General features: G+C 46.1%; 1 protein-coding gene across 1 annotated transcript in view; it reads right to left on the reverse strand.

Moving 5' to 3' along the window:
* LOC117455458 (collagen alpha-1(XIV) chain-like) overlaps nt 1–15,569 on the reverse strand; it is a 236,520-nt gene that overhangs the window by 25,987 nt on the left and 194,964 nt on the right. The window contains 4 exon segments of the mRNA XM_034094977.1: nt 7,278–7,331; nt 8,540–8,626; nt 9,095–9,172; nt 15,443–15,569. The exon segment at nt 15,443–15,569 is cut by the window's right edge and continues 32 nt beyond it. Coding sequence (XP_033950868.1) covers nt 7,278–7,331; nt 8,540–8,626; nt 9,095–9,172; nt 15,443–15,569 — 346 coding nt within the window.

Raw genomic sequence — 15,569 nt, forward strand, 5'->3', positions numbered from 1 at the left:
AAGCCAATTTCTGGTTATAGCTTTCTTACTCGCTGCAAGTAAAACCTTAATCAAATATAGATCGCCTCCCATCACAGCATCCTTAATGTTCCCAAGACACATCACCGGGCAGGTATTTGGGATTCCATAACCCAAAATAATGTTGACAACTGCATTAACCTTCTCCCAATATGACCTTATCTTTCTACAGTTCCAGAACATGTGCGAGTGCTCAGCCTCCATGTTCCCACACAACCTCCAACACTGTTGCTGTACACCAAGTTGCCTGCTCTTTATTTTGGGTGTTATGAAAAAGCGAGCCAGGTTCTTCCAGCAGAATTCCCTCCATACTAATGAGTTTGTGGATGTAAATTGCGTCTCGAACATTTGACACCATTCTTCCTCTGAAATTTGGATTTGTAACTCCGCTTCCCATTTTGCTTTTAAGTAGATAGTCGATTCCCGCCTGTTTCCCCCAAAGCCTGGTAGAAAGCCGAGATGATCCGAGAGCCCTTCTGCTGATACGCATCCACAACCACCCCAGTTACAGTATCTAAAGATTCATCTGCATTTAGCCTTATCTCTTTTACAAAATAGTGTCTTAACTGCATGTATCTAAAATAATCCCTGTCTGAAACACCATATTTTGCCTGTAATTCCTGAAAACCCATCAATTCACCCTTTTCTGTAACTGTACACATTGCTGTTATGCCCTTTTGCATCCATTCTTTGAATGTTGGGTCGTACACCCCTGGTTTAAAATTGGAATCGTCTGCAAACCACCTCAGCGTGTGTATCCCTCTCTTTAATTTGTATTTTGCTACTACAACATTCCACACCTCTAGAGTAAACGCAACTATCGGATCCATTTCACCTCTCAGAGCCCTCACCAAATTCCTATCTCCTACCAAGGCCTGCATGTGGTGACCCTGTACTTCCCTTTCCATGGCTTTCCATCCAGACTCATAATCTGGTCTACACCAGTAGGCCAAAGGTCTGAGCTGGGCTGCATAGAAGTATTCCCTAAGATTTGGTAAAGCCATTCCCCCTTACTTTTAGGCAACTGAAGTGTCGTAAATCGTATTCTTGGTTTTTTACTATTCCAAACAAATCTAGAAATCATCCTGTCCCAGGTTATGCATTTTTTTTGTGGAACATCAATTGGAAGAGACTGAAACAAATACAGCAGCCTTGGTAGGATATTCATTTTAACCGTTTGTATTCTGGCACTGAAGTCTAAAGGGAGGGTGGACCACCTTTCTACATCCTTTCGGATATTGTCATCAATGTTGTTATAATTGGCTTCAAACAGGTTAGAAAGTGTTTTGGTTATAGTTACACCAAGATAAGTCATTGTTTTGGAATTCCATTTTAGGTTATATGCATGTCTAATCTGTTGGGATGGTGAGTAATTGAATGAGAGAATTTGAGTTTTTGTTACGTTCACTTTATACCCTGAATAGTAACCATATGTGTGGAGTAGGATCATCAGGTTTGGGAAGCATACATCTGGCTGCTCAAGAAAAACTATAACATCATCTGCAAAAAGCCCCCCCCCCCCCCCCTATATTGACACCCTGCAGATCTTCACTCTGCCTTATTGCTTGCGCCAATGGTTCAACAAATAAAGCAAAGCGAGTAGGAGAGAGACAGCAGCCCTGTCTAGAGCCTCTCTCCAGCTGAATCCTATTGGACAAACTCCCATTTACTTTGATTCTAGCCGTAGGTTCATGATAAATAGTCTTAATACACCGAATTGCATTTTCATTCAAACCAAACCTCCTTAGTACTTCATATAAAAAAGACCAACTGACACTGGCAAACGCTTTTCTGCATCCAGACAAACCAGAACTATACTCGTGCCCTTTTTATGCGCATTGTCTACAATATGGAGAGTCCTTCTGATATTGTCTTGTGTTTGACGCCCTCTAATGAATCCAGTTTGATCTTCATGAATAAGATCTGGCATGAAAGTCTCAAATCTTTTACAGATGATTGAGGTAAGCAGCTTGTAGTCCACATTTAAAAGAGAAATTGGCCTATAATTTGTACAGTGGTCTTTGTCTTTGCCTTCCTTAGGCAACATGGAAATAATTGCTTCCCTCCAAGATGGGGAGCCCTGCCTTCTTTCACAGTCCAATTAAAACAAGACAGAAGCAGAGGTGTTAGCTCCTTCGTGAACGTTTTATAGAACTCCGCTGGGAACCCATCGCTGCCCGGTGATTTGCTGGTCTTGAGCCTGCTGATTGCAGCTTCCAGCTCTTCAACTGTAAATTGCGACGTAATGGTGTCATTCTGTATCTCACCTATAGATGGCAGATCAAGCGAGTTAAGGAAGTTTCTTATAGTGCTTTCATCAGCTAATGGTGGATTAGAGTAGAGTGTCTTATAGTACTCTTCAAATATTCTTTCTATCTCATCTGGCTCATACAGTAGTTGATTAGTTTGGGGGTCCCTTGTCCTATGAATTGTATTAGAGGCTTGCTGTTTGCGCAGGCGTCTGGCCAGGAGTCTAGCTGCTTTTGGGCCTGATTCGTAATAAGACTGCTTTAAAAACCTTGCCTTTTTTTCAATTTCTCCTCTGAGGATCTCATTTATCTCCCCCCCCCTTGTTTCCTTAATTTGTTGTAATGCCGATTGCTCCCCTGTACTCTTATGCTTTGTCTCCATTTCTCTCAATGTTTCTATTTTGTATTTGTATGTGGCTAGCCGGGCCTTTTTTTGTGATGCTGTTAGGGCGATCAGCTTTCCACGGAGAACAGCCTTCAAAGCATCCCACAGTATCCCAGGATCCACCTCCCCATTATCATTCACCTCTATATATGTTTGTATCTCTTCTCTTAACTGTTCCACGGTCACCTTATTATTCAAAACACCCACATTGAGCCTCCACACTGTATTCTTTTGTCTACTATTCAGATTTATTGACAAGCTAATCATATTATGATCCGAAACATCTGCCACGCCGATGTTACTCTCTGTGATCCTGTGACTTTCACCCGTATTTATTAAAAAGTAGTCAATTCTGGAGTACACAGAATGGGGTACCGAATAGTGTGTATAATCCCGTTCAAGGGGGTGAAGTTCCATCCAAATATCAATTAGTCCCATTTCCTGCACTGACGCATTAACAAACTTGGTCAGGTGTTTCTTGCTATTTTTGTGGCTTGTAGTGTCTATGTTATGGTTCAGGACCACATTAAGATCCCCTCCACATATCAAAATACCCTCAGTCTCTAATGCAATGACATCAAACAGAGTTTTAAAAATAGATTTGTTGCTCTCTGGGGGGCATATACATTTACCAATGTCACCACTGCATTTTCAAGCTTTCCTTTCACTAATACATATCGTCCCTCTTTGTCTCTAACTTCTTTATGGAGTTCAAATTGAACTGCATTTGAAATAAGGATAGCCACTCCCCTCTTCTGGCTAGGTTTGTACGAACTATAGAATGTATTTTTATAACCAAAGCGTTTTAATTTGTCATGCTCCTGTTGAGTCAGATGAGTTTCTTGTAAAAATAGGACTTGGGCCTTTTCTTTTTTCAATTTAGCCAGGACCTTGCTCCTTTTAACTGGATTATTCATCCCATTTACATTAAGTGACACCACTTTTACATTATTGTACAGCATTTAAATTACCCAATCCTTTGCATCCACAAAACTCCAGACAACTGAAAACACAGACCTGAACATCTGGCCCACATGTAGTGAACGTATAACGTAAAAAGAAAAACGTAGACTTCCAAGGTAGGGTGATTCCTCGCCACCCTAAGTCCCCGTTGGCAGGAAGAGGGGAGAGCCTCCTCTTGGAGGGCCCCTCACTAGAGGTGAAACACGCAATCTCACGCATCCTAGTAGTCCAACGGCACCCGATAGCATTTATATAATCCAAATGAAGTCGTGACAAATATATGCAGTGGATATATAATATGAATCAGTTAGTCCCGGGAGGGATCCGCTCATACTCTTGTAGCCTCTTCCTTACTCTGCTCGTGGTCTCGGCCCCACCTGCACTACGCGACGCGCTGCCATGTCTTGGTCTGGTGGAGACGCTCCATCTCCGGGTACAGCTCCGAAGCGTTGCGGTCTGGTATCTCCACGGAGAAACCTCTCCTCCTCAGCTCCTGCGCTGCATCTTGCGCACTGTCGTATGTGCGTGTTCCCGAGTCCCAGTGAATGCGCATCCTGTCGAGAGGAGTCTGGAAACGTATATTCTTCTCTTTAAGGACCCTCTTTATTCCCACGTACTGCTTGCGTTTCAGGACGACCTCCGTTGCATAGTCGTGATCGAACGATAGACGTCGCCCTTCCATCAGTATCTTCTTTTCCCAGGCCTTTTTCAGAACCCTTTCTTTGGTGGTGAACTCCAGAAAGTTCACCACTATGGACCTTGGCGGTGAATTCCTTTCCGGTTTGCGAGCCACAGCTCGGTGAGCGCGTTGTATCTGTAGGTTGGTGTCCGGTAAAGCTAGTTCAATTTTCAAAAGTTGATCCACAAAGTCAGACATGGAGTTACCTTCCTTCTCTTCGGGTACTCCATAAATGCGCATATTATTTCTCCTGGATCGGCCTTCCAAAGCCACCAGTTTCCCCTGCATGGCTCTCTGTTCTTTCATTGATTTAATCAACGCATCTGACATAGCCATGTTTGCTGTCTCCGCCTCCTCGATTCGTTCCTCCGCTTCTTTCAGCCTAGTTTCGTGGGCCTGTGTTAGTGCGGAGTTAGCAGAACGTTTTTGGTAAATTTCCTGCTTCATATCTTCGAGTTCAGATTTCATGTCTCCTTTGATTTCTTCTTTGAGTTTGTTTAAGTCCACTTTATGCTCAGCCCTGAAATCGCGTATTTCCTGGAGCATTGAACGCATGGTGTCTGCCGAGTCCTGTTGTGAGCTAACAGAGCTAACGGAGCTTCGAGCGTCTTCCATCCCCGGTGAATTCTGCATTTCTAGTTTGTCACCTTTCTTTTGACTTCTAGTTCTCTTTCCCCCTCTCATTCCAATAAGATTGCATCAATTTGTATGTTACTAGGCGAGTTAAGGGGGTTGATTTCCAATCGCTATCAAGAGCTCAAAATTAAGCAGCCATCTCACTCGCCTTGCTCACCGGAAGTCTCTGCTGTTCTTTCTAATGTTCAGTGAAACAACGCCTCCTGATGTTAAGGCATCATTTCCAATGTTTGATCATTCCTAATTGTAAGTACTCCTTAATGGACCCGCACTCTTTAACTACTACTAATCACATTCAAAACAAACGGTTGATCAGTTTGAACATCACATATCTTGTCTTTTTGAGTGAATCCAATTGAATATAAGGTCAAAGACAATTTGCAAATCATTGTATTCCTTTTTTCATTTACAATGTTCACAACATCCCAACTGCATTGGACTTGGGGTTTGTGTTTGAGGAATACTTGAAGCAGGACTATTACTGCTGTGAGGCGGCGTGAACGTGGTTGTTGTTAAACATTTGAAACATGTCAGCTGAAGATAATTACACAGCTGTGAGTTCCAGGATGACGCACACGAAAGGGCTGACAGCAAACGATACATGTGCAACTCTTCGGACACGGAATGACACAACGTGTCACGACCATATGGTTTGGCGCTCAGGGAAACTCGTGGAAGGAAGGGAGAGAACATCTATCTACATCTAAAGGGTATTAACAGCAGAGAGCAACACATGTGTAAGAGCCAACATGTACACAGATGACAGTTGGTGCATGTTGAAAACAAGGGAACAGGAGGTACATGCTGCTTCCTTGCCACTGGTGTGGCAAGGAAGCAGCATGTTCTGCTTCCTTGCCGCACCAGTGGCAAGGAAGCAGAACATGCTGCTTCCTTGCCGCACCAGTGGCAAGGAAGAGAACATGCTGCTTCCTTGCCGCACCAGTGGCAATGGGATGAAAGGCTACACCAACATTACAATGCATGAGATTAGTCTTGTTTCCGGGAGTCAGAGAAAGCGTACAAACCAGGCAGAGGTGACGTTATAAAAGTGTTCAAATGGCAAGAAGGAAGAAAATAGCTGTTGGAAACTTCCTGTCAACAAGATGTTGCATAGTAACCACACATCAAGGGTCCGGAGACCTTGGACCAACATTTACAAAAGGGGGTTAAATAAAGGAGCAACTTATATATATATATATATTTTTTTTATTTTGATTTACTTTATTAATCCCCGTGGGGAAATAGTTCCTCTGCACGTGACCCATCCTGTGTTGGGAGCAGAGCCGGGGAGCATACTAACTTATAACATTTGTTTTCAGAGATGTGCATTGAGGCGTTACTCCGTCATCAGTCCGGGCGATGTGTTCATGGAACATTGGGTCGTCTGCATTACGTGTTGGTTCCATTGAGCATGGTTGTAGATGTGATGATCTAGTTATCGTAGGGACCTTTTTCTCCAGTGTTTGAGGGCACAAATGGCTTGAAATAAAAAATGTAGGTGTATGCTTTTTAAATACGTGTTTATAAATATAATATATTATTATGAAAAATAAATACACAAGAAAATAGGTACCTACCTTTTGTGCTTTGAAGACATGTCAGCTCCGGTGCTTATGTCGCTGTATCGTAAGCACTGTTGTGCGGTTTGGTTTATTTGGGTGTTTCCTTTTAAAATGTCTTTCTATGATGTCACATTCTCACTTTGTAAATGTGTGCTTTTTGGATTCTTTTAGATTTGTCCGTTTTTTCTGTTGTTAGTTTTTAGGATATTCTGTGGTTTCTTTTTCTCTTTTCTGTTGTGTTTCCCGAAAGGATGCTTTGTGCTCTGTATTTTGTTGTAAACTACAATAAATACACTTTCTTGTGAATCAAATAAAGAAATATGATAAGTGAAATATAAGAGAAATGAATTATTGTATATTTGTATGATTATGCAAGTGTAAATGATTTGAGTGGGCGTGAGAACCCAAGTGGGACTCTTTAGGGGCTGCTGACTCCTACAGAATAATTGGTTCTCTTGTTCGACTATAAAAGAGCTTGAGAGCCACTGCAGGGCCGAACATGGCGCCTGGCCTCTCGTAGGGATTCTCAAACCAGTGCAATGTGTAGCTTGATACAAAAGCCAATCACAACACAGCACTTTGTTTTGACCCACAACGAGAAGCAACACAGTGAGAGTGTAACACATTTGTTCAGCGTCTGCAGAAATGTTTCAAAAGCGCTCAGAAAGCGTTCAGAAAGCTCACCGCTTCTACTTCCTGTGCCGCAGCGGCCTTTCTCAGAACAAGAGTGAAAACACTGTCGGAAGTCGTGACTTTGTATCAGTCTTAAAAGCAACACAACTCACCACGGGGCCTGGCTCTCCGCGGTCACCTCGGGCTCCTCTGGTTCCAGGGCCTCCCTTTAGAAGCACAAGAAGCACCATTAGAGGAGCACGATCACCACGTGCAGACGGACAGCCTCAATCTGTGTGTGCAGACCCCCACACAGCTGACAGCCCACAGCCGAGACACAGCACACATATCGAACAGCCACACTGAGAAGTACAGGTCAAATCATTATTCAGATCCTTAAATTAGGTAGAAGTACTTCGACCACAATGTAAAAATACTTTCTACAAGTAAGAGTCCTGCATTCCAAATGTTACTAAAGTAAAATGGACAAAGTAGAATCAGCAAAATGCTGTGAAAGTGTTAAAAGTAAAAGTTCCCAATGCAGGCACATCTGAAAACCATGAGAAAAACACAAAAAAACGAAGTTATTCAAAAGTGGAAAATAACTTGTTGCTTCATGTTCATGAAGGAGTTATTGTTTTTCAATCTCAAAGTAGAGTAGAGTAGAGTGATCAACTAGGCAGTTCTTGAACAGACCACTAGCTCGTTTCATTGTAATCAAAATATCATATTTTGTAATGCTAAAATTCATATTTGTAAAGTTTTAAGTAGCATCAAAAATAAAATACTAGTACTGTAGCTACAGTACAGTACAAGTTCTTAAATTGTACTACTATTTACTATCAGTGCTTACTACTAACGTATATGTACTTAGTTACATTCCACCACCGATCATGCAGACCGGAGAGATGTCAACATGTGCCTTCACTCGTGTGCCTGACCATGAACCACATTGCTTTTCTTTCGACTGGTTTGACAATAGCCATAAGGGTTATTAGCATGAATGATCATTTTCAAACTATTCACCATATCACTGAAAACACATTTACATGATCACGGTTTGATTTTGTTTTTTTGTTAAGGTATGTTTGGGCCAGAGAGCCGTTATTGGAGAACGTGAGTGAACGAGGGAGACGGAGGGGAGGACGTTGCCCTCCTAGGCAGCAGTCACTGCATGAGGACCGCCAGCTCTAACCACCGAGCTATCCGACGGCTCATGGTTTGATTTCTTTGAACACAATAAAGAATTCTTTATTAAGTTCTTAGAAAACTGTTGGTGAACCCTTCCAATTGCATTCCTGTAGCCCTACAACACTTAATGAGATGCCTTCAGGTGCAATCCGGACATTACACTAGTCCTTATTGCGAGTTGGATAACGTTCCAATCCATTGTGCAGCGCTTACAGAATCCCTGTTGGATGTTCGTGTGACTCACTGGGGGTCCAGTAGGGCCGGGGGGGCCTTTGCTGTCCTGGGTGCAGGTGCAGGCTTTGGGCATGGCGGGGCAGTCCACCTCCTTTCTCTGGATGATGACCGCATGGAACACATGAACAAAGAGAAAAGGCAATGAAGAGGATTGAATAAAGCCAGTGATGTCACTTCAAGGCTACACAAATGGAAATATGTGGGATGTTTTTTTCCGTTTAATTTCCACCGATACAATGTTCCCAGGGAGGAACTGATAAGATGTGATGTATATATTATTTAAAATGTGTGACTTGTCTACACAGTAAACTATTCTTAAGAACTCAATGTAAGATCATTTTCATTACACTTTACAGCAGTCCTTAACTGCATCGCCAGGGTTACAAAAACCCTTCAAAAGAGGATAACCATCAAGTCAAAAATGCTGTGAAAAGAATAACACTTTGAATCTGAACTTATTTCTGTTTCATACAATGCAGTGCGTTGTCCTCAGCTGTGAACATGTATTCTGTGTGCAGACCCACGAGGGTGGTGAGGGTTAGAGGAAATTGAACTTTGACCTCACCAGACCAGGAAGTTCGCAGCACTTGTCTCTGCCGGCCCACGAGGTGCTGCAGACGATGTCGAAGAGCTGCAGCTGGAACTGCACGCAAACAAAACACACACCGAACTTCAAAAACACAAACCACCAAGACGATTACTTGTTATAATAATATACATTTTATTCTCAGATCCCTTTTATTGTGTCCTTATTCCTTGTGTCTTTTAAACTGATAACGTATAATATTATGTTGCTGCATGTTCCCAAAGGTCTTTCCTTCTGATGAGGGGGGAATGGATTGTTTTCATTTGTAATGTGTTATTATCTATTATGACCTGGGATATATTTGTTCCACTGATTATGTCGCCCTCATTTGTTCTATGTTCATATAACAAGTCAAATAGATTGTTCAGTCATCAATTTAAATAATAAAGGCACAGAGTTCAGCGTAAAAAACCTGCTGTGCCTTGAAAGTAATAGATTACTGCCCGCTGCACCGAGAATCATCCCAAAGTGCAGTAAAGTCTGAATAAAGTCAAACATAATGCAGCACCGTACATGCGTTCTATAACTTCCTCCGTGTAACCCGCAGCACGGAGACGAGACGCCACATTATACAACTAAATGTGATGGGAATCAAAAGGGGGATTTTAAACAAACCGCGATCATCTGAAGTGTTATGGTTATGTCTCACGGCAGGATTAACATCCGACATGATCTGTGCAAATGTCCCGGGGTAACGTACTGCTGTGCTGGAGCCCTTTAGTCCTATAACGTACTGCTGTGCTGGAGCCCTTTAGTCCTATAACATACTGCTGTGCTGGAGCCCTTTAGTCCTATAACATACTGCTGTGCTGGAGCCCTTTAGTCCTATAACGTACTGCTGTGCTGGAGCCCTTTAATCCTATAACGTACTGCTGTGCTGGAGCCCTTTAGTCCTATAACATACTGCTGTGCTGGAGCCCTTTAGTCCTATAACGTACTGCTGTGCTGGAGCCCTTTAGTCCTATAACGTACTGCTGTGCTGGAGCCCTTTAATCCTATAACGTACTGCTGTGCTGGAGCCCTTTAGTCCTATAACGTACTGCTGTGCTGGAGCCCTTTAGTCCTATAACGTACTGCTGTGCTGGAGCCCTTTAGTCCTATAACATACTGCTGTGCTGGAGCCCTTTAGTCCTATAACGTACTGCTGTGCTGGAGCCCTTTAATCCTATAACGTACTGCTGTGCTGGAGCCCTTTAGTCCTATAACGTACTGCTGTGCTGGAGCCCTTTAGTCCTATAACGTACTGCTGTGCTGGAGCCCTTTAGTCCTATAACATACTGCTGTGCTGGAGCCCTTTAGTCCTATAACATACTGCTGTGCTGGAGCCCTTTAGTCCTATAACGTACTGCTGTGCTGGAGCCCTTTAGTCCTATAACGTCCTGCTGTGCTGGAGCCCTTTAGTCCTATAACGTACTGCTGTGCTGGAGCCCTTTAGTCCTATAACGTCCTGCTGTGCTGGAGCCCTTTAGTCCTATAACGTACTGCTGTGCTGGAGCCCTTTAGTCCTATAACGTCCTGCTGTGCTGGAGCCCTTTAGTCCTATAACGTACTGCTGTGCTGGAGCCCTTTAATCCTAATCCTGCTCCAATGCCTCACAAACAGACGACCTCAGTTTGACTGCTTTCTCTGATCCGTTTGGCTGATAAGGTGAGGGTGAATTGTCAGGTACACAATTAGACTCCCGCGGGCCCACCACCTACGGGAAACAGCGATGGGGTCGGATGCGCTGCCAGAAGGGTGGCAGTGAAAGCGGAGGGTCTCGACGGACCAGACCCGGGCGGCAGAAGCTGGCTTTGGGGACGTGGAACGTCACCTCGCTGGGGGGGAAGGAGCCGGAGCTTGTGCGGGAGGTGGAGCGGTACCAGTTGGATCTGGTTGGGCTCACCTCTACGCACAGCGTCGGCTCTGGAACCTTACTTCTGGATAGGGGTTGGACTCTATTCTTCTCCGGAGTTGCTCAAGGTGTGAGGCGCGGGGCGGGTGTGGGGATACTCACAAGTCCCCGGTTAGGTGCTTCGGTGTTGGAGTTTACCCCAGTGGACGAGAGGGTCGCCTCCCTACGCCTGCGGGTTATGGGGGGGAAAACTCTGACTGTTGTGTGTGCTTATGCACCCAACAGCAGTTCAGAGTATACGGCCTTCTTGGAGACCCTGGAAAGAGTCCTGTATGGGGCTCCTGAAGGGGACTCTTTAATCTTGCTGGGAGACTTCAACGCACATGTGGGCAATGATGGAGACACTTGGAGGGGCGTGATTGGGAGGAACGGCCCCCCTGATCTGAACCGGAGTGGTGGTTTGTTACTGGACCTCTGTGCTAGTCATGGATTGGCCATAACAAACACCATGTTCGAGCATAAGGATGCTCATAAGTGTACGTGGTACCAGAGCACCCTAGGCAGAAGGTCAATGATCGATTTCGTTATCGTATCATCGGACCAGAGGCCATATGTTTTGGACACTCGGGTAAAGAGAGGGGCGGAGTTGTCAACTGATCACCATCTGGTGGTGAGTTGGGTCGAGTGGCGGGGGAAGCCTCTGGATAGACCTGGTAAGCCCAAACGTGTAGTTCGGGTGAACTGGAAACGTCTGGAGGAGGCCCAAGTTCAGGAGGCCTTCAACTCACACCTCCGGCGGAGCTTTTCGGGCATTCCTGTGGAGGTTGGGGACATTGAAACAGAGTGGTCGGTGTTCAAAGCCTCTATTGCCGAAGCCGCGGCGGGGAGCTGTGGTCTCAAGGTCCTAGGTGCCTCAAGGGGCGGTAACCCTCGAACCTCCTGGTGGACACCAGTGGTCAGGGAAGCCGTCCGACTGAAGAAGGAGGCCTTCAGGGATTTGTTGTCCCGGGGGGCTCCCGAGGCAGTTGCAAGGTACCGACAGGCCCGAAGGGCAGCAGCCTCATCTGTGGCTGAGGCAAAGCAGCGGGTGTGGGAGAAGTTCGGAGAAGACATGGAGAAGGACTTTCGGGCGGCACCAAAGTTGTTCTGGAAAACTGTCCGACACCTCAGGAGGGGGAAGCAGGGAACCATCCAAGCTGTGTACAGTAAGGATGGGACGTTGTTGACCTCAACTGATGGAGTGTTTGGGCGTTGGAAGGAACACTTTGAGGAACTCCTGAACCCGACAACTCCGCCCTCTATGTTAGAGGCAGAGCTGGAGTATGACAGGGGATCAACACCAATCTCCCGGGGGGAGGTCACTGAGGTCGTCAAACAACTCCACAGTGGCAAAGCCCCGGGGGTGGATGAGATCCGCCCAGAAATGCTGAAGGTTCTGGGTGTTGAGGGACTGTCATGGTTGACACGTCTCATCAACGTTGCGTGGAAGTCGGAAACAGTACCGAAGGAGTGGCAGACCGGGGTGGTGGTCCCCCTTTTCAAAAAGGGGGATCAGAGGGTGTGTGCCAATTACAGAGGCATCACACTACTCAGCCTCCCCGGGAAAGTTTACTCTAAAGTACTCGAAAGGAGGGTCAGGCCGATTGTCGAACCTCAGATTGGGGAGGAACAATGCGGATTCCGTCCTGGTCGTGGAACGACGGATCAGCTTTTTACTCTCGCAAGGATCCTGGAGGGGGCCTGGGAGTACGCTTATCCGGTCTACATGTGTTTTGTAGACTTGGAGAAGGCCTATGACCGAGTTCCCAGGGAGTTACTGTGGGAGGTGCTGCGGGAGTATGGGGTGAGGGGGTCTCTACTCAGGGCCATCCAATCTCTGTACTCCCAAAGCGAGAGCTGTGTCCGGGTCCTCGGCAGTAAGTCGGACCCATTTCCGGTGAGGGTTGGCCTCCGCCAGGGCTGCGCTTTGTCACCAATCCTGTTTGTAATATACATGGATCGGATTTCGAGGCGTAGTCGTGGGGGGGGGGGTCTGCAGTTCGGTGGAGTAAGGATTGCACCACTGCTTTTTGCAGATGATGTGGTTCTGATGGCTTCATCGGTCTGCGACCTTCAGCACTCACTGGATCGGTTCGCAACCGAGTGTGAAGCGGCTGGGATGAGGATCAGCACCTCCAAATCTGAGGCCATGGTTCTCAGCAGGAAACTGATGGACTGTCCACTCCAAGTAGGGAATGAGTCCTTACCCCAAGTGAAGGAGTTCAAGTATCTCGGGGTCTTGTTCTCAAGTGAGGGAACAATGGAGCGTGAGATGGGCCGGAGAATCGGAGCAGCGGGAGCGGTACTGCAGTCGCTTTACCGCACCGTTGTGACGAAAAGGGAGCTGAGCCGGAAGGCAAAGCTCTCTGTCTACCGGGCCATTTTCGTTCCTACCCTCACCTATGGTCATGAAGGATGGGTCATGACCGAAAGAACGAGATCGCGGATACAAGCGGCCGAGATGGGTTTCCTCCGCCGGGTGGCTGGTGTCTCCCTTAGAGATAAGGTGAGAAGTTCGGTCATCAGGGAGGGACTTGGAATTGAGCCGCTCCTCCTTCGTGTTGAAAGGAGCCAGTTGAGGTGGTTCGGGCACCTAGTTAGGATGCCACCTGGGCGCCTCCCTAGGGAGGTGTTCCAGGCACGTCCAGCTGGGAAGAGACCAAGGGGTAGACCTAGGACCAGGTGGAGGGATTATATCTCTTCGCTGGCCTGGGAGCGCCTTGGGATCCCCCAGTCAGAGCTGGTTGATGTCGCCAGGGAAAAGAAAGTTTGGGGCTCTCTGCTGGAACTGCTACCCCCGCGACCCGACCACGGATAAGCGGGAGAAGATGGATGGATGGACAATTAGACTATTAGTCACCACCACCGTGACTCGTGGGGTTTAAACACAGTGGGAGATTAGAGTGTATTTAGCCGTGGAACACCACGTGTCACAAGAAGTCGATAGACAAACTAAATAAGTTACAAAATGACACATTTCTGTTTTTCTTTCTTTTGACTCCCCATCATACTCGGCTCTTCATCCGATTTAGAATTGTGTCCATGACGCAGTTTGCATTTTTCCTTTTCAACTAATTATCCATCGCTGTTCAAACAGTCTGAGCAACCTCTCAGAGCCATCACTTCGTTCTACCGTCTTAACTGAACACGGCAGTTATTGGGCCGCCTCCGGCCCCCCACGGCATGGCAGAGCGGATCATCACTGAGCCGCCACATACATTGCAGGCACACACGCATTTGCAGCAACTAAATAATATGTGTATGGACCGACCAAGTGAAATTGGACGATCTCTCACAGCACACTGGTGTGCCGAGGCACAGGAGTTGAAATCAACTCCTTGGATTAAAGGACTCATCTTTCATTATGTAAATACTCAAAGTAGAAGGAAGAACCCATTGAGGAGGCGAGGAGCTACACTGAGCCTTTCTCTCTGGTTGCATCCTAAAGAACCTTGCTGTTCTGTGTAGCTGCATTACTAATGTACCTACACAGTGTACACACAATTCAAAGAAAGGATTAGCAGCTGGATGTGAAGGTGGCTTGCCTCACATTAACGGTTCGGTTTTGTCTTTAAAGAATGCACATGGTTTGGGGACTGTGAGCGGTGGAGAAGATGTGACGCAGATCAGAGCAATCAGACACAGAGTCTGCCTCTCTGCTCTGCCTCGAGGAGAGGAGAGGGGAGGAGAGGGGCTGGACATTGGTTTGTTTGCATTCATGAAGCTGCTCAAGGAAACGGCTTTGATGGAGAAAGAACGAGATGAAACCACTCCAACAGCACAAGATCAACGCAGTGAGCTACAGTTCCTGCAGGTTTCTAATGTCGCACAGAAGACTGGCAAGTTTTCTGTGCATATCAGTGTTGTCGTGACGATCAGTAGGAGTGTGTTTTATCAGTTATCAGTTCAGGGACCTTTTTGGTGAGCTTACTGATGAATCACTAACAAGCCGACCTCTTAAGAGGCTTTTGATAGCCTTCCTTTCGGACAGACAGTCATTGGTTTCTGTTCTTTTCACTTTTTAATACAAATCTACTTGAAACTTTGATTTGTAAGCATCATGCAACTTGTAGCTGCTTTCCCACATGTATTGTTCATTAACCCTGAAGTAATGATTGAGTTCTGAACGCTTGGAAAGAGGACATGTGTGAAGTCAGAATGTTAAGTCAAATATGTCTCATAACATGATGACCGTTACCTCAGCAGGACTCTGAGAAAAAGGCTTTCAAGGTTGCAGACAGTTAATACAATTTGACACGGTGGATCAAAGGTAAGGAATTCAAGTATGTCTGATACATCCTAATTCCGAGGAGGTCCAATGGAGAGAGTACACGACCTACTTGAAGATGCTCATGTGAGTCGGGTCGGACAGCTTTGAGAAGAAGCCCTTCTCACAGGGAACACGAAGTAACTGACTACCACTTGGGTTAGGTGTGTGTGTGTGTCGTGCTCACCGGTGCAGAGTTGTCCTTGTTGCCTCGGGAGCGCACCATCCTGCCCAGAACCTCCAGCCCGTCGATGGTGATGTTCCCCGCCGCGTTGATGCTCTTCTCAGCCACCGCGCTGCAGTCGATCACCACT

This window comes from Pseudochaenichthys georgianus, chromosome 11, assembly GCF_902827115.2.
Source record: "Pseudochaenichthys georgianus chromosome 11, fPseGeo1.2, whole genome shotgun sequence".
In the NCBI taxonomy this organism is placed as follows: Eukaryota; Metazoa; Chordata; class Actinopteri; order Perciformes; family Channichthyidae; genus Pseudochaenichthys; species Pseudochaenichthys georgianus.